This window comes from Myiozetetes cayanensis, unplaced genomic scaffold (genome assembly GCF_022539395.1).
Source record: "Myiozetetes cayanensis isolate MyiCay16 unplaced genomic scaffold, myiCay2020 scf1, whole genome shotgun sequence".
NCBI lineage: Eukaryota > Metazoa > Chordata > Aves > Passeriformes > Tyrannidae > Myiozetetes > Myiozetetes cayanensis.
Window position 1 is genome coordinate 93,960,394 of NW_026086604.1, and position 19,043 is coordinate 93,979,436.

Genomic DNA, 19,043 nt, shown 5'->3' on the forward strand with positions numbered 1-19,043 from the left:
AAGCTATAAAACTTTTTAGCACATTAAGTAGAACACATTATGATAAACTTAAGTCTTCTTATACTGTTGACAATAGTTAATTATTACCAAGTAATAATTAACCTGACCCTGAGTATTTTTGGCTGCAGAGTAAACAGCATCTGTCATGAAGCTTTCAATCACAGGATTTGCCTTATCAGGTAAGAAAAAGTAATTACACTCAGTTGTAATTACATACAGTAGCACAGTATTATATGGTAAGGTAATCTAATTTGGTTTATATACACACAATGATCAGGAATCTCAAGCAATTTCAGCATGTTCACAAAAATTACAAAAAAAAATTACGTATGTTATTAGAAATATATTTAAGAGACTAATTATGGTTATTTTATCTATTTGCAAGAGACCCCGAAGTATTTTAGACCATCAAAATCACTCAGAGGTAAAAGGTTTTCCTTTTGCAATTCTAAAAAAAAAAAAAAAAAAAAAAAATTGAAATTCTGAGTATAGAAACTTTCAAACTTGTTGTTAGGAGACTGATTACAGTTTGACATCCAAGCAAGTTCAGGCTGCCTCTTGAAAAGAAGAATTTATAACAATTGCTTTATCAAATATATAATCAAGTTTCAATTAAAATTCAATTGACTGAATTCATGTAAATGAAAACTGCTTCTTTCACACTGGTATTAGCAAAAATTCTGATGTGGTACATGTTTGTTTTTAAATAAAATTCTAGGTTTTAAGCTGTGACAGTATTGCTTGGTACAAGCTTGGTACAAGTTTTCAAACATGTTACAAGCTGAACATACAGAAGTTACAGAAACTGCCTAATTGTATGTCTTCAGTAGTGTCATGTCACGTGTCAAGTGTTTTAAAGCACAGATTTAGCCTTTTTTGGCATGGAGATAATGTAACATACACACACAAAAAAAACCAACATGAAAAAGCAGTGAAAATATAAGATTCAGATGGAATCTGCAACAAGAAAGCTGTTAGAAATGAGATATTCAGGGAGATGTTAGTGACTGAAGGATGACTGGTGTTTTGTTCACAAAACAGCTTGACTCTATTAAATTGAGATAGTCATCTGATTAAATTGATGAAAAGCACTTGAGCCATATAGATTAACAAGATCTTCCAGTCAAATTCCTTCTTCTCAGGCTAAAGCCAAAGCTTCAAAAAGAATAAATGGCTCAAATATTACTTTTCTCAAGAGGAAGGAATTCTGCTCATTTCTGTGCAGCATGTTGCTTAACATCACTCCTGGGGATCTGCTTACCGTGAAAGGTACTCTGAACAAAACTTCCACCAAGGGAAGTGCGGCTTTCAGTTAAGTGGAAGGAAGGTCAAAGTATTTTGGTGCATAAAGTTATCTGAAAGTGCGCAGTACATGACCTCATCTTAGTTGTAACATGACTACACAGTTATGGTAAAAGACAGCTAACCCAGAGAAACTTTTAGTACTGTAAACCAAGGTTGCTGTCACTACTCCTTCATTAGTAGAATAGCACAGATAAGTACCCTTGATACACTTTAGCTAAGTATCTAGCTTAGAGAGAACAAAACAAAAAACCCCCCACAAAAACCGAACTGTGTGTTTAGGTGGTTCATAACAAGACAACACATGCCCCTGAAAGTAATTTCCCTGACCTAGCAGTACTTGAAAGTTAGTGTACACTTGTGGCTAAGCACAGAGCTACCCACAACGCAAATACTTGTCAGACAGAGCACAACTGCAGTTACAATCATTCATTGCTTCTCAGCTCTCAAGCTGGCTTAATAGCAGCATGTATTTCCCAGTAAATTATGGGATGGGAAGCAGACAGATTGGACCAGCTCCTGTAGCCTTCTGAACATGCAGCTCTGGGGAAGTAGAGGAAGATAATGTGCCATCAAGGCATGAGAACTGTCTAAATGGTGTAGTAGAACAAGAAGTGAAGACAGTTACAAGCTCTAATCTATACACACACCCTCCTACCCAAAGGTAACCCTTCCAGCAACTGTACACTACAATGGCCAGACAGATGTTCCCCTGCAGTTGTGAAAAACATGCAGTTGCAGTAAGAGGAAAGACCTACTTAATGCCTTTAGTAGTAGCAAGAAATGCAGCATGGCTTTGTTCCAAAGCTCTGCTGTACTAGTCCTTTGCCAATTTTTAAAAATACTTGTACTGCTGTATCTCTTGTAGTCATGTATACAATGTCTCAGACATGCAGTTACATCTTAAAGTCTAATGACCTTGTGCATTCCAGCTAGGCTGTAGTAACTCCTGAATGCATTCAGCAGTTTGCCCTATAGAGAAATGCATGCAAATCCTTGACAGATATTATTTCTGTGAAAAAATACTTCATCTTGCACCCAGCACCTAGTAAGTATTTATCAGTTAGTACCAGCATCTACAATGAAAGACTGTTAACAGATGTTCTTAAGCCTTTGGTGTCTAAAGGCAAATTTGTGATATACCTGCTCCTTTCAGAGTACCATGATAGCACACCTGCTAAACTGAAAGAACTACCCCCATAAGTGTCCCTCTAGGTTCTCCCATTTAATGGGATATAGGTGGCCTGAAATATTCTAAGCAAGAGTTGAAGTATTTACCTCCTTCAATATTCAGGATTGAATTTTTAACCCAGAGAGAGAATGGTGTATACATCTTTCCTCACTGAGAGAATGTAGAAGGTTACACTGAGAATTAATTCTGCATTGATGGGTTGAAAATAACACAGCTTTCTACATCTGCTCAGACAGCAGTACTCTTAGAAAAAAGTCAAGAATAGCAGCATTTTCAAAACATGTTTTTATCCATTTTTCGTAAACCAGTCACCAACTAGTTCTCAAGAAAATAGAAGACCCTTGCCCTGAAGCCCTAAAGCCTTCAATAATGGCCTGAGCTATCAACTTAGGATTTCTTCTTTGTATGTAAAGCATATTAACAGTAGAAACCAGAAACAATTTCATATCACATTATATTATAAGGAATCTAACAATGATCAAGTCAAATGGAATTTCCCGCTATTTCATCTGGAACCTGAACCAGTAATCAAGAAATTATTTTTGAAAGCCAACCATTTAAGAAGCCTTCCTCATATCTCCTCTGAGAAGTAGTCAAGGGTATTTTTGGGACAAACTACCTGAGGGTTTTGGGCAAAATGAGAGACCAGTATGCTTAACCACTGATGGATTTTGCTAAAAGTTATAGCCAAGGTATCATAATACATCCTCGATGATTTTAAGTGACATATGGAAGCTAAAGCTTCTGCAGCAATGGCTTTTCATTTGTGGTTTTAATGCAACTAATCTAATTTTAAACCCAGGCTCCAGATACTCCAGTAGGTCCACCAGAAAAACCTCAAGTTCTTGCAGGTACTATTAACAGCATTTTCAAGACAGCAATTTTAAGCATGAAAATAAGACAGTTTCTAATGGTAAGCATAATAAGCTGCAGGAAGAAGTTGCCTGGAATGGTGTAGATCTGCAAGCTCTTGGAGGATAACAAGTTGCACAAATATCTGTTAGGGGTAAGTTAACTGCAGGTAATCCTTTCTTGGAGAAGTGTTCCACATAATCTCTTGGATTCTGTCCTAATTCTACAGGTTTATACAGATATAGAAATTTGAAGTTAATCTAAGGGTAATTAGAAAAACCCTCTATTTACACGTGTACTTCAACTACACTAAAACTATTTAGGAATTTCCCACAAAACTGAGAGCCCTTTAAGAATTCAGCATGTGTGTGAATTCTTGACTCCTCTTTAAGGTGGCAGAATTTTCTATTAATCCTTTCTTCACAAAAAAGTCGAAGGCCATTTGTGGTGAAACATACAGTTTCAGATGAGAGTAACTCAACGAAACAGTACAACATCTTAGCTCCCCTTAAGGTAAGAAATTCAAAACTTGTTTAGGTTTTGCCAAACTCTTGCATCTTAAGCTGGACTGCAGGAAAATCCAAGAAACTTTAATCTACTGTAACCACAACAAATCAAGATGAAAAAATGTTTAAACTGTTCCTCTTAGTGGATATTTAAAGACTTACTAGGAGAACTCCATGAAGCAGGTATAGTTTTTTACTTCTACGAACAAATCATTAATTCTATTTTTCCAATTTATTTTTTAACTGTAGTTTTGAAAGAATAACTTCTCATAACTCAGCCTTAAAAACAAATCTTCTACCTCCTACTTTATATCAGGACAACAAGATTAGACAAGACCTCTTTTGGTTCCAAGCATTTATATTATTAGGTTAGTAGGTAATTACAGGTACAAGTATTCAACAGATGTGTGGGTCACAGGATAAGGTACCTCCTTTTCGATACCAAAGCATTTTAAACAAATGTAAAGAAAGTATGTTTTCAAGAAAAGAGACAATGTACTTTTTTCCTTCATTAAACCTATGAAAAGCCTGCCAAACCCTGAAATGCTCTAGTAACAAAATCATTTTTTGCTACTCTTAACAGGATCCTCACAACTTTATTTTGCCCTTCATGTACTGTCTGTTCTGACCAGCTACAGACACAGCAAAATGAATTTGTAGTATCACCAACCTTTGTTGTCCGCAGCTATAAATCCAAGTATGTTTTCATGGCGTAGCATAACTGTTTGATAAATTTCTGCTTCTCGAAACCATGAACGCTCCTCTCTTGAAGAGAAGATCTTCACAGCCACTTCTTCTCCTCTCCACTTCCCTCGCCAGACTTCTCCAAAGCGACCCTTACCAATGCTTTCTTGAAGTACTATAGTTCTTGCAATTGTTCTTTGCACAAGTAAAGGTAAACCTGAAAAGAGGATTTTACATTAACCTTAAATATCACTGTAGCAAAACAAGCACTTATCCCAAATACTAAATACGAGATCCTATTCCATTAAGGTATTTCTCTTCAAATGCACATTATCTCAGCTTGTAGTGAACTCCTAACAAGCAGAGGTAGGATTCTGCCTTCAACCTTAAAGGCCAGCAAAACAAGTAGTCTAGGACATTATGCTACAAATCACCTCTACTATTGTTAAAAACATGACACACACTTCCTTTCAGTTAAGAATGTGGACACTTGCTATCCATAATATTTTATTTAAATGAAAAAAAGAAACAACGATGAAGCAATCAGGATCAGGATGGAGGGGTTTTTTTGGTTGCTTATTTGTTTGGGTTTTTGTGGGTTTTTTAACTTTATTTTTGGAAAAAGGATCTGCCCATAACTCTCCTGGCAAAGCAGGTTAAGAACAAAGCTTTTGCTAATGATTAAATTTACTTAGCACTAGATATGACCATCCATTTCTAAGTTAAAAGTTAAACCACACTTATAAGCAACACTTACTGCTGAAAACTTACACTCATGCCCAAGTATGCCAGTAGCCTCTTAGTAATCCCAAGTCATTGCAAAATAGGAAAACATCCTTGTAATGGAAGCTTTCCTCTTTACAGACCATTCTTGTGCGCCTTGCAGTAACTATACTTCAAAAAAAGGTTTACATTCATGAAGATTTTATAGCTTTGGAATATCTACATGCTTTTAGCACAGAGCACCTCTTAACGTGTTTCAGTAATTTTATACAAGCACTGGCATTCCTCAACCAGACTGGGTTTTTGTTGATTTTAAATCTTTCCTGTTGTAACCGCGAGGCTTGTCACTGGATTCTGCATTGACACTACACTGCAGGATGAATGCATCAGCCAGGTTATCTGCTTACAGTAAGCTCTTTTGGTACAGGATTATTTCACTTAAACCAAACACTTTACAATCTATTACTCCATAATCGCTGTTCCAATAGCTGACAGAACACCTGTATTTCCTTATGTTATAGAAAATAAATCCCATCTAATAGCTCAAATAACTAATTCTTGTCCATCTCTGGACATTCTTTGCTAACAACAGCACTAGAAGGACACCTGATCTGGTCTTGCATCATTGCTGTGCTTATATCTTAGTCTGAGGAGAGCAAATTAAACCACCATAGTGCTCAGTGGAGTTCAAGACTCCTAGACCTTACAGGAATTTTCTGTATGATCTGTGATGAAAACATACCTACATGAAGAAAGGAAGGAGAAAAAAATGCACATCGCACCAGTGACTTTATCACTGTCAGGTACTGCAATAATTTCTACTGGGAAAGTTAAAATTTTACTGTAATAGCTGTCCTCAGGTCAATTGTGCTGCATGCCCAAACCACAAAGGCTCTTCTGTGAAGCCTAACTTGCATTCTTTATGGACAGACTTTTGAAATGCACAGAAGGCTAGAACAACTACAGGACCAAACTCAATCCTGAAAATGGAAAATTTGACTTCACTGGCAATAGAAAGCTTCTAGAACTCATGTACTACTGCAAAGTCCACTGGCAATTATCAAGCACAAGCTGATTTTGTGTACCTGAAATGGGTGATAGGCCTAGTATTTTTTTCCTACAGCTGTATCAGAAAACCGTTTGTACATTTTCAGTTTCAGATGCACTGCTCTGAACTTGCTATAGACATTCCTCCTTGTTTAAAAAATGTCCAAGGATATCAGCCAACCTCTAAACAGATACTAAGCTCTAAACCTTCCAGACATGAAGCATTTCAATTTCACATTACAACCCCTCAATCATCACATTAACATGTCACAATAGGATAAAAACCCTACTGTGATCTACCCACTTACTCCTATACTTATTTTTACAGTATTCACAAGATTCAACTTGCTTCTGTTTTTGGCAACTCACAAAACCAGAAGATTAGAATCCATATTTATCTTGCATTCATAGCAATTCATTACAGACTTTCTGTTGCAAATGAGCAGTTTCCTCCTTTTGCTATAGAGGAAACACAGCCCTGTATCGCCAGGAACTTGAGCATCTGCTGTACTGTAAGCCAGACTGCCTGAAAAGCAGCTCACACGAGACAGCTACAGCCTCAGCCTTTGACATACACGTTGGGCACAACCATACTTCAGGTTCTTGGAATACAGCTCCCTTTAACTGTGCATGAAGAAAGATTCAACCCCTTGTATTCAGCCATTGTCATCCAATTTATTCTTGAAACCTTCATCATAATTTTTATGTATCAAAGTATCCTCAAGTGTTCTGAGAGTCTAGCAGAAAGAAAAAAGTTCTTTTTCTTTTCCATATCTTAACCATACTCTGATTAGTTTAGACTAATGACTGCCCAATGCATAAGAAGTTTGTAACTAATTTGGATAATTCAGGAATTAAGTTCTAAAGCATTAAAGGTAGCCAACAAGAGCAGCTGCTAAAATTTTGTTCCGGTTTGTAAGTCTCTGCCCAGAAAACTTTCTCTGAAGAGTAAGGAAATAAAAAACCCAGCATCCCATGGACAATGAAAAATCTCTTTCCCTTCAAGCTTGTATGAATTGCTGAAGTTCTTAAGGAGCTTTAAATTCACTTCAACTTTGCATTGATTTTTGGGACCCTCTGGATTCCTAAATAGCGCCTGCTTGAAGTTACCTACCAGAACCAGTCAAAGCTTTCCCCCCCATTTTAGGCAATTCTTTTCACTCCCTTGCAACTAAGTTACTTTGTCATTTGTGAGACAGAGTAACAGATGGGCATCCCCATCTGTCTGTACAATATGTAGTTGATATTTAAAGATTTGCATCATGATCTGAAAATCATTCTCAGTTCCAAAAGACTTTGCAGTCCTTCTCTTAGAAGTTGTAGCTCCAGCAGAAGGATCTATTTTAGATGTTTCATCAGTTTCTTTCATGAAGCATCTACTTGTTTCAGGTCTTGTTCGTCATGGAACAACAAGGCAACACTAACGTAAGTCAAGACTGAATAATTGATAGCAGCTTACTATTCACCACTGTAGCAAATGAATCCTAACTCCTTTTTTGATCTGAATAGGAAGCTCATAGGAAGTTTTGATCATTTCTCGGTTTTATACACCTCTCATTAGAGAATACCAAATTAAAAAAAAAATTGGTAGAATCCTTTTTATTTATAGACTATGAGCTCTTCTGGTCCCTCAGTATGAATTCAGGAGCAGAACATAGCCTCTGTGTCACCAAACTAAACACTGCCTTAGCTGTGCCTCTTAGGTCTGGATTATTTTGCCCATTCTGTACATATCCATTGTGTTTTTGCAATCTCTTGTCCCAACACCATCCCTTTCACACAGTTCAGTTTCTCACAGGGTTAAGCACTGTTTTAATTAGCAGCTGTGGCTTTCCTCCCTTTGGCAGCCCTCTTTTCCACCCCCAGTTTATTCCATAAATGCACAGTTTTCTCAATTTTAAATGTGCTGTACCCAAAGTCTGGATTAAAACACACATTTCAATAAGATTCAGTTGCTGCAGGCTTACTTCAGGACACAAGAAAATTATAATTTCAAGTGTGAGGGCACTGTGAATTTATATAGTCACTGACTGACTAATTTTGAAACAATGGCACAAGTCATTACAAACATATATACTGCCAACAGTATAGAAAGTAAGTACCTGAAGTATCTCCTATTTCACTGCTATAATCACAGTGATGTACAGAACAGTAAATAAGGCCAATCCTTGCCTTACAAACAGCTCAACAACATGGAACTCACTGAAGCTGAAGCTAAAAGATCCCTTTTAAGGAAACATCCAGCCTTGTTTTATAAGAAACGTGACTGTCTTTCAAGCATAAAAGCAAATTAGTAAAGAGTCTCCTTAGGGGTAAGTAAAAATCAACCACATTTGTTGGTTTTCTTCCTCTGATGCATTCACCAGTAGCCAGTGCTCAAATACTATAATAGGTCAGGTGCTCTGGGAGTCTAGACTAGCTTGAGTGCCCTGAATTCAGCTGTGAAAGCTAATTCCCTAGCATGCTGCTTTTACTTAAAGGGTAATTTGCAAATAGGCAAGGGAACAGTCAGTAGTTTCTAACCATTTGCTCCAGAAGAAGAATCATAGGTTTCTTCTAACTTGGATTCTCTGCTTTTCAAGAGCTTATTTTGAAGAAGTACTTCCAGAGTTTTCAAACATAAAAGAGAGGTTCAGAAGCAGCACAGGGAAGAATGCCAGAAGGAAAATGAAGGAATATTCCTGATAACAAATGAAAAGACCAACTGGCAACTAAGTTTGAATTTTAATTAGAATTTCTTTTCAGCCTTCTTTAGGAAAAGTCTGTATCTGCAGACACTAAATAAGGAGTTTTATGGTCCTAATAGTGTAACAATTATATATCAAATCTTTCTGCATTCCAAGATATGTAAATCTCTGACTCTCCATATTCTCTAAGTCTCTTACTTCCCTGTATCCTTCCTGGAACAAACATAACTGCCTAAAATATTAACTCAGAATTCAAAATATTCTTCATACACCAATAGCTATACCTATAAATGAACTTCCAATTTAAAGCTAAAAAAATTAAATCCTTTACAAATTATCTAAAAGCCATAGAAGATGGTAGTTTAGCTATACTGTGCAGAATAAAAAGGTAAATGACTGAGCCTTACAGGAAACAAAACACTTATAATAGATGACTGTGATATTCTCTGCATTATATAATATATATATATATACATACACGTACATATATATACATCACGCTACTCTAAGAATGATAAGGAACAGTAGCAACAACTCAATGTTTCTTTTATTTCACTTATTTCCATACATTGAATCTTCATTAATACTGAATGAATCTACATGGAAGTCGCTTTTCTAGTCATTTTTCCAGTTAATTATAAGTTTGAGTAGATTTGACAATATAAAAAAAAAAGAAAGATGAATTATAAGGCTTTTAAACACAGAGTAATAACTACTAGAAGTGTGCCTTTACCTGAACCAGAGCCTGAAGTTGTCATATCATAAATTAAATCCTTTAAGGTAGTTCCTTCTGATATAAAGGGACGATCCAATGAAGGGTCTTCTTCACTTGGCACACGATGATGAATTACAGTACGATTATGACAAATATATAGAATCAACATCAGTGAAATGCAGACAAAGCAGACAGGTCCAGCAATGACAGCAGCCAGTTCCACAGGTCCTAGATTAGAAGCTGTTTTTCCTGGAGTAGGGCCTGACAGTAAAAATAAAAGAAAACGGTAAAACTATTTCTTTCACTTCATGTAACTATATTTATAATATTCAACAGTGATATTCAAATTATTTCAAGGTATTTGTTAACTCTTTTGAACAGTAAACATTTCAAGAATCAAAATAAGTATTACAAAGGACAAACCCAATGTGCTTACTCACACTTTTCATTTAACTTTGTAAGTCTTCAAAACTGGCCCTAACATTCCTACCCAGAAGACTACAATTCTTATTCAAATATCATGAAATTGTAATTGCAGAACGTAAGATGCACTGTAGGCCTTCAACTTTACCTACAAATTTCAAAACTGAAACTTACAGAATTTTCTGTTTGAAAAAATGAAGGAAAAACAAAACCAGCCAAAACCTCCCTTACCTGGTGTTGGAATTGGAAGTTCTATTTTATTGCAGAGAGGCGTGTTACAGCAATGAGGCACAGTAAAGACTCCATCTCTGGTGGAGGAGGAACAAACGAACGGTCTGTCTCGGGGAATCAGATCAACTTCTGCTATACACATACTATTGTGTATTATTTTGTCTGCAGTTCGTGTTACTGAGGCAAAACATACTCCATCTGTCACACACGTGAAGTTGTCTTTCGTACATAGATGGCAGTAACACTCTAATTCTGTATTGAGAAAAAACATTAATGTTAGTATTGGTACACGTTCTGAGTTGAGAAACAACTTGAATGACTAAAGAAATATAAATTCAAAATGCTAGGAGGTCTGTAATCTTTTTGGTTACACAAACACAGAGCCAAAACACTAAAGGACAACACTACAAGGGACAAAAAAATTAGGAGATAAGCAGAAGAAAATAAAATTTAAAGCTGATGTCATCTCTCCTTACACAATGATGTATTAAAACAGAAAGGTTGAAATCCTAGATGTTCCTTCTGGTAAAGAAGTTCCATTACAGATCCTCACACTAAAGATCAGACTTTTAAACAGCACGATATTATATACAGCATGCAATTCTGCTATTTTCAAACCAAATACAAATAATGCCATTTTTCCCCACAATAACCACAGGTACAGCTTTTATAAGTGACAAATACGATGCTGCTGGTTACCCAAGATTATTACTTTATACATTACTTGATGGTTTTCATTTTGCGTCAAAAGGGCATATAAAAGTTTAATCCTCATTAAAAACCAAACCCTGCATGACCTGAGAGCATACCCTGTCACAGAAGCAGAATGTGGTGGTTTAGACTTGTTATTTATGCAGCCACAGGAAAATGCTGTCTTATATTACTCAAGTTCATGATTTACTAAAGCTATCAATTGCAGTAGTAAAGGAGGGGGCATGGAGGAGGGAAGCAGGAATGACAGGCTAATCATCTCTAGGATGATCAGGTTTCATTCTTTGCATCGCAGAAGTTCTTGGAGAAGGAAGGCTACTACTTCTAATTTCTTTCTCCATTCCTTCCTGCATTTACAGGACCAAACCCAGACAGAAAACAGTACAGTGGCAACAACAAAAACATCAATACACTCTGCCTCCACTTATTCACCCATGGAGGGCAAAAGCTAGCCTGGGACTTGTGTACATTCATAAAGAAAGACTGAAATACAGAAATTTAGAAAGATTAAAACAGTAAACATTTATGATCAAAATACTAAAAAATGTACTGAGCCATAAAAAAAGTATCTTTCAAGAGCACATACAAAACCTCCACCAAAAGCATGAGGATTAATAGCTGGCAAAGCAAAAGGTCCCACAAATCTGAACTCTGGCACTTCACTTAAATTGAAGAGTTTGATATAACCACCTGGACTGCCTTGGATTTTACACCCTCTCTATCACTGTATATCATGAATTTAAATAAATGGTGATCTGATCTCAAATATATACATATATCATCTCAAAGTGTGGATTCTGAGAAACATTTTCCAAAAACAGTTCCTTCCTGCAAGGTCTTGAATCAAACCAGATAAATGCAAATCATCCTCTACTGTTATTGAAAAGACATGATCAAGTTTTAAGGACCCACTACAGCAAGATAACCCTACTACCAGCACACAGACCAGTTAGAAAAAGGGAGGGGGAAAAACCCCACAAATGGGATTGCAAAATTTGTTTACTATGAAGGTTATTGAAAAAAAGTAATTAGAAGGGAGGTGAAATGAGAACTGGCACATGGGAAGGTGAATCTTAACAGCCACTTTTTGAAGATGCAATTTCCCACCGATATCTCTACCCCCCATCCACCAGGGAAGCAAGGCAAGTCTTTATTCAGAGCTTAACTATAAGGACATTCAATATTTATTTTCCTGTTGCTGTGCCTTTGGCAATTTATACCTGAAGAAATTATTTTTAACCCACTAAAACCTTGAAAAGTTTTCTAAAATGTTCACACACTTTCTTGCAACTTTTTTAACAAGCGTGCCTTTATCTCACTTGCTTCATCTATGACCCTTTTTTCTACTTAAATGGTATTTTTAGCTCATCGTAACTACACATGTATCCGAATGCCTACAGCAAAAGACAGATATTCAGTGAGATATATTTACATTTAGTCACTGTACAGAGGCCAAGTTACTTGAACTGAAAAATTACGTTTGGGTTGACCTTGTTAAACTTACTCATCTTCCTGATCTTGGAGGCTGTACAGACACACTGTTACAATCATGACTAAATAACACATTGGCATCTTCCTCCTTCGCTTGGTTCCCACCTCTCTTTTGCTACAGAATTCTCAGTTAGAGCACTTCGATACAATATAAACTTTTGTTCCTGCTTAATGCCACTACCTTTTCCTCTCCTACGGAGACCCGGTACGCTGTGACACACAACAGAATGATTTCCTCTGCACAAGTAGATCACTACTTCCTTCTGAAGCTCCTCTCCCCCTCCCATAAGAGGGGAAGACAATGCCTAATCAGCTGAATCAGCCAAAGCTCCCAGGAATACAGGTTTTTGCTGCTCTCTAGTGGGCATACTTTTAAAAATAAAAAATCGATAAAAATGCTTTGGCCCCCTCCTACTTTGGCCACTTATGACTCCTCATGCCTTCCAACTCAAGCAGGTAAAAGTAGAATTTCCATATTTTACTAACAGGAAAACTATTTCAGCCTCTTCAGCAAATCCATACCAGGATGAGAGAATATGAAATTGGAGTATCTTTGTCCATGTGTCCTTCTCCAGTTATCTGTGGTAAAACAACAGACTACAACCACATGAACACGTTGTAGATGACAATTAACATCAATGAGATGAGGAGATGCCAAGGACCAACTGCAGTTAAATCATTCCTATAAGGAAGTGTTTTCACTTTTAGCTGATATAAGAAAACCCAAACCATACTGTTGTCCTCTTGGAGACATAAATTTTTGCTTTGTCTCCAAGTAGTCCCTCTTCTCAGAGATGCACTGTAGTAATTTTAAGAACTCAGACAGAAATTAGTCAGGTCTCCCCATTCACTTAAATGAATACATACATTTCTAGAATGGATTGTTAACAGAATGGGATGAGAGAGTGACAACTCTGACGTAAGCTGATCTTATAGAGCCAGTAACATCTTTCAGGTAAGATGCATTTCAATACAAATTTGGAAAACACCTTTTAAATCTACTATTACAAAGAACTCTAGAGCTCTTTCAAAACTATTAAATTAAAAGAGGAGTAAAACAAGTTTTCACTAAAGACTTAGTCCATGTTTTCCATGTCAGAGAATTATTTTATTTTTAAGTATTACAATAGTGTTTGGATGGAACCACTAGCATGAAGCTCCACTACCAAGTAATGAAAGGTCATGTCTGTTTAAGTGATACAAGGCTTGGGAAACTACAGCACAGAAAGCTACATAAATGCAGTGAAAGTTATATAGACAACCAGGGACATAGCCTAGAGCAAAAATTGGGTCAACACTGTGATCTAGTTCCTTCTCTATTGCATTTTCTCCGTGCACCAGGCCTATTCTACATAATCATTCCTGCTCTGTATGACTGACTACCATAAAGGCAAACAGAGAGACAACACAGTTCTGGAAGTGGGTGTGTGTGTGCTTTATGACACATATCGTGTCACAGAAGTTATCAACAACATACTTCTCATATCTCAATCTGATTTATTTAACCTCTCATGATGAACACAATTACTTGTGTAATTGCTCAGACTCTGAGTGTGACAGTTTTGTCTTCCCTTTAAGAAGTCTCTCTTGCATGGGTGTTGCAGCTTGGAAAGTCCCTGGTGAGGGTTAAGCAAACTGGCAGAATAAACGAGATCCTGAAACCATGCAGCTGGACAAGACTTAAAATAAGCGGGTTCCCAAGAGCTCAGATATTATTACTATACACAAAATGTGAAGAGAATTAAGTACACCCCATCCACTTAACTTTTTACAAGCCTGTACCATTTGTTATCTATTGAAACAGTCTTTTTTGTATCTGTTCTTTCTGAAGTAAGAAAATTGCAGTCTTTATCTTTAGAATTACATAAAACCCTATGAATCAGGATGTAATGTTTGTTAACATCCTGAAGAATTACTTCAACTAGACAGTTTAGCATACAACACCACCTTCAGCCAAAGAATTTTTAATTGGAAGTCATATGTTGAAATGTTGTCTCTTGAAGGATGCTAACAAGGGGCATTACATCAGTTAAAACTTGTGAGGTACTCTAATAAAAAAACCCAAAACACAAAAAAACCCCAACAAAACCCCAACAACCCTAACTCATAACTCATTAAAAGCAATTAACAATTTTATAATAATAACTTTATTTAATAATATATCTTTGTTTTACAAATTTAAAAAAGACAACTACTCTCAGCACCCTAACACCAACATTACGTGAAAAAATAATATCACAAGAGAAGAATCTAACTCTTCTTTCATGGAAAATACAATTTTTGAAACAAAAATTTCACCAGAAGAACAATTAGATCTCTTGGTTCCACAAGATGCAGAGTTTCAAGGGATAAAGGAGTATGGCTGTGCTGTGCAAGAGATTAATAGATTTTGGGAGGATGAGCAAGAGAGCTGTAGTGTTCACTGGTAGTTTTTTCCCTCTGCAATAAAATTTGCCAGAAGCAAAAAAGCATAATACAGAACAGTGCTGTCAGCTTCTGAGTCTCTAGTTCAATCTCCTCAAGCAATACACCTGAATCATCTGCTCTGAACTCTTCTAGCTCAAGACACAAAAACGCTTAGGTCTTAAAATATCTGGGATATAGGTACAGTTTTTAAAATCATGATAGTTCATGACCTTCACTAATGCATTTTTCTCACAAATGCACTACTTAAGTTTAACTCTTACTAAGTAACAGCACTGGATATCAAGTTTTCAGGAAAACTTTCACATACATCTTTCATTCATCTTTGTTAAGCAAAACTTCCACTGCAAACAGCAGGTTTTACCAACCAAAGTGATGCACTCAAGAAAACAGACAACCTAGTTTATTAAGGCCCTACCCTCAACTTGCAAGCAATGATAAAACCTCATGTAAAATCTGAGCTTCAAAAAAGTAGTATTATATTCTCTGTAGTGCAGGTGCCAAATGGCACTACAGGTTTTTTGCCTTTCATTGGTAACACTACCCACAGGTATTTTCATGCCGCTTACAGCAAGATACCAGAACAATTGTTAGTGTATCTTTCCTAGAAGAGTACAATATAAATAAATACATAAATAAATACATTTACATATTTACATAAATAAAAAACAGAACAAAGTTAAAATTAAAAGGCTAGGTTATAATGTTACTAGTGTTACAAAAACAGAAATAGGAAAGATCTTCATTTGCACTTTTAAATTCATTCCACCTTATAAATCAGATGACTATCTCTATTTGAGGTTAGAAGCAATTATGTGATTGCAAGAGTTTCCAAGAGGTGACTCCCCGGAATATCGTCGAGAATAAAGACTTAGTGAAAACCACAAAGCTTATTTTCATTTTGTCAACTTAGGCACAATGTTCAGCAAATTAACTCCTTACCAGTACCAGGGCCTCTCTATGAGTTACGGATCAAACACTCTGGATCCTTCCGCATTCCCCTTGGACAGAAAGGATTTCTCCCTTTTTAAACAAAAGGTAACACACCACCACTACCATGCCTAAGCTTTTGTACGGGAGTCTATTGCCTTGTTTTCACAATAAAGCTTTTAGACTTTAATGTCATGCTTGAGATTAAGGGAAAACTGTTGATTGATGAGAGGCATTAAAAGGGAAAAGTTCAAAGCTAAAATCGAAGTAAAATTTCAGTCAACATCTAAATTGAATCTGTTACATAAGAAAGCTTTAAATTATTAAAACCTGACGCACCTTTTCAAGAACACACGGGTAATTTGAACTTATTTGACTGTTTCCACATCAGAGATTCACTACCATCTTCAATAAGAATATGGGTGATTAACGCCATATTTTAGTATAGCAAGTTACACTTTATTTAAGTACTTATTATTTTTATTTTTTTACAGCATGAGTACCAGTTTAGATTGAATTATGAACAGCATGGTCAAGATCCAGATCGAAGCTGTAACTGAAGAAGTTGTGGTGCTTCTCACTTCCTCTTTAAACCCCAAAGCAATATATAATCCAACTACAGAAGAATTTAATAAGTGGACTGTTTATAAAATGCAGGTTTTGTGTATCTGTCGTCATCATCTAACTTAATACAGAAGAAACTGAAACCTAAATCAGGATTAATGTCTCAAACAGTTGTATACCCTGTTAGGACCTATGTCCCAAACTGCTAATTACAGAATGAAGTGGCCTTAAGAAAAAAAGAAAAAAAAGTGACAGTTCTTGTACTTATGAATGCTGTTTATCACTCGTGTTTCATGCATTAGCTCTGCAAAAGCACAGCTCTGATATCAGATCTCTCTCGCAAAAGACCATAGGTACAAAAGAGGCTAGAGGAACAAAACCGCTTCGCCGTACAATATTCACCAGGGATTTAATTTTCACACAGCCTGGTGCTCACCGAGCACCCTGGCCAGGAGGTGCTGGGCACACCGTGCTGTGTCGCGACCGGAGCCGGGGCAGCCTCTTGTCACTCCCGCTACGTGGAACATTCAACACGTATCTGCACCGCCCGCTCCTCCGTCTCCGCTCCGAGGCAGCACCGCCTCCGAGCGAGCGTCCGGGGGCTGCCGCTCCTACCGCTGCCGGCGCACCCCGGGCCGGAGCCGGGGGGCTCTCAGGGGCTCCTCCGTCCGCAGGGAGAGAGGGAGGGGCGAGGGTGCTCCGCCAGCGATAACAAAGTTCCCTTCGCGGGCCACGGCCACAATCCCCGCGGGGGCAGGGGCCGGGGCGGTCGCGGGAAAGTTACCCCGGGCAGACACCGCCCGGAGCGCTGGGCGGCGGGGACGAGGCGGTAGCGGCGGGGAGCTCCCACCGCCCCTCCTCCCTCGGAGCCGCCGCCGCCGCCGCCGCGCTCGGCCAACAAAGGGCCGAGCGGTCCCCGCCGGGCTCGGACACCGGGGGTGGGGGGGCGGTGACTCCGCCCCAGCCGGCCCCTCCGCCATGTTGTTGAAAGGAACCGGCGGGGACCCGCAGCCCCCCGCCGCTCTCCCCACCCGCCCCCCTCCCGCCCCGGGCGCCGCCGCCGCGCCTGCTCCTCCCTCCCTCCCTCCGCGCCCGCCTCCCCCGCGCCCGCGCGCACTCACCGGCCGCCGCGGGGCAGAGCAGCGCGGCCGCCGCCAGGCACAGCAGGGCCCAGGGACGCCGCCGCCGCCGAGCGCCCGCCGCCGCCGCCATGTCCCGGCCGCGACTGCCCGGAGCCGGGATCCGCCTCGCGCCCCCCGCCCGCTCCGCTCCGCCCGCCCGCGCGGGCAACGGAGCGGCGCTCGCGCTGCGTGCGCCCTCCCGGCCCGCTCCGGCCGCCACTGCCACCGACGCGCCGCCGGCGGCGCCGCCTGATTGGCCGCCGCGCCCCGGCCCCGCCCCCCGGCGGCCGCGGGGAGCCCGGACAACAACAGGCGGCGCGAGCGGGGCGCGACCCGCGGCGGGGGCGCCCCCTCATGGCGGGGGCGGGAGGGGCGCTGGGAGCGGGGGCGTCCCGGCGGGACAGGAGCCGGTCCCCGCCGCGCGGCTCCGGGATGCACCCGGGAGGCGGAGAGCGACCGGGGATGTCCCGGCGGGAGAGCAGCCGGTGGCGGGCACGCACGGAGCTTCCCCGCACGTCCAGGAGGTGCTAGCGGCGCTGCCAGCGGCGGGGAGGGACTCGCTGGCATCGCTGCGGTGCGGACCCGCGGGGACCACTGGAGGGGGACGTGCGGGACGAGCTGGGCAGCCCTCGGGTTGCCTCGGGAGCGGAGTAAAAGCTAGGAAGTTGCCCCTGTTGTGAGGACTGCGGGTGGGCGGGGGGCAGCGTGCGGAGCCCCGTGGCTGCTCCTGCGCGGGCTGCCGGGCGGGCTGCGGCTGTGGCTGTGCCGCACGGGCACTGGCAGCTCGTTCCCCCAGCATGTGCCCGCTCCCCTTCTCATGGGACAGCCCGGTGTTCCCGCTGCCGGTCCTGCGGCAGCCCCGCCATCCGGGAGCGGGGGGGTTGCCCTGCCGGAGCACCGGGAGCCGCAGGGCTCAGCCCGCAGGGTTTGTCACCATGCGAGGGAAGAGCGGCTCCAGCCCCGTGTGCAGCTCCCGGCTTATGGCACAGTCTGCACGTCACTGCAGGAGTTAACTGGAAATCGGAGGCGAACTTGCGCCGTCCACGTACCTGCTGTCTGGGATGCTACTTGTATCTTACAACCTGGGGCAACGAGAATCCACCCCGTGAAGAAAATGATCGGTTGTTACTGAGGTTGTTACTTTTATCCACAGCTTTATTAGCCTAGCACGGGTGGCAGAGCAGGAGGAGAGGCTCTCCTCTTCCCTCTTGCGATCAGGTCACCACTCCCGCAGGTATCTGCTTGCCCTGGGAATCCACTCCACCCCTCAGCTCCATTGACTGACTGTTGTGTTCGGACCCTGAATCAGTTCAGAGGCCCTCAGTATATGCATTTATACCGCTTCTGTTGCTTGTTTTGCTTGCTTTGTGACCCTCCCATCACAGGCCAAGCCACATAGGTCACGGGTAGTTTTCCACGTTACTTGCGGTCACTGTTGCA

General features: G+C 40.5%; 1 protein-coding gene across 1 annotated transcript in view; it reads right to left on the reverse strand.

Moving 5' to 3' along the window:
* Nucleotides 1-17,746, reverse strand: part of TGFBR1 (transforming growth factor beta receptor 1) — a 34,393-nt gene extending 16,647 nt beyond the window's left edge. Inside the window, exons 1-4 of the mRNA XM_050308374.1 lie at nucleotides 17,604-17,746; nucleotides 10,363-10,614; nucleotides 9,727-9,969; nucleotides 4,523-4,753 (exon numbers count right to left, since the gene is read on the reverse strand). Coding sequence (XP_050164331.1) covers nucleotides 4,523-4,753; nucleotides 9,727-9,969; nucleotides 10,363-10,614; nucleotides 17,604-17,694 — 817 coding nt within the window. The 5' untranslated portion in view covers nucleotides 17,695-17,746. The remainder of the gene's footprint in view (nucleotides 1-4,522; nucleotides 4,754-9,726; nucleotides 9,970-10,362; nucleotides 10,615-17,603) is intronic.
* Between the last annotated feature and the right edge of the window lie 1,297 nt (nucleotides 17,747-19,043).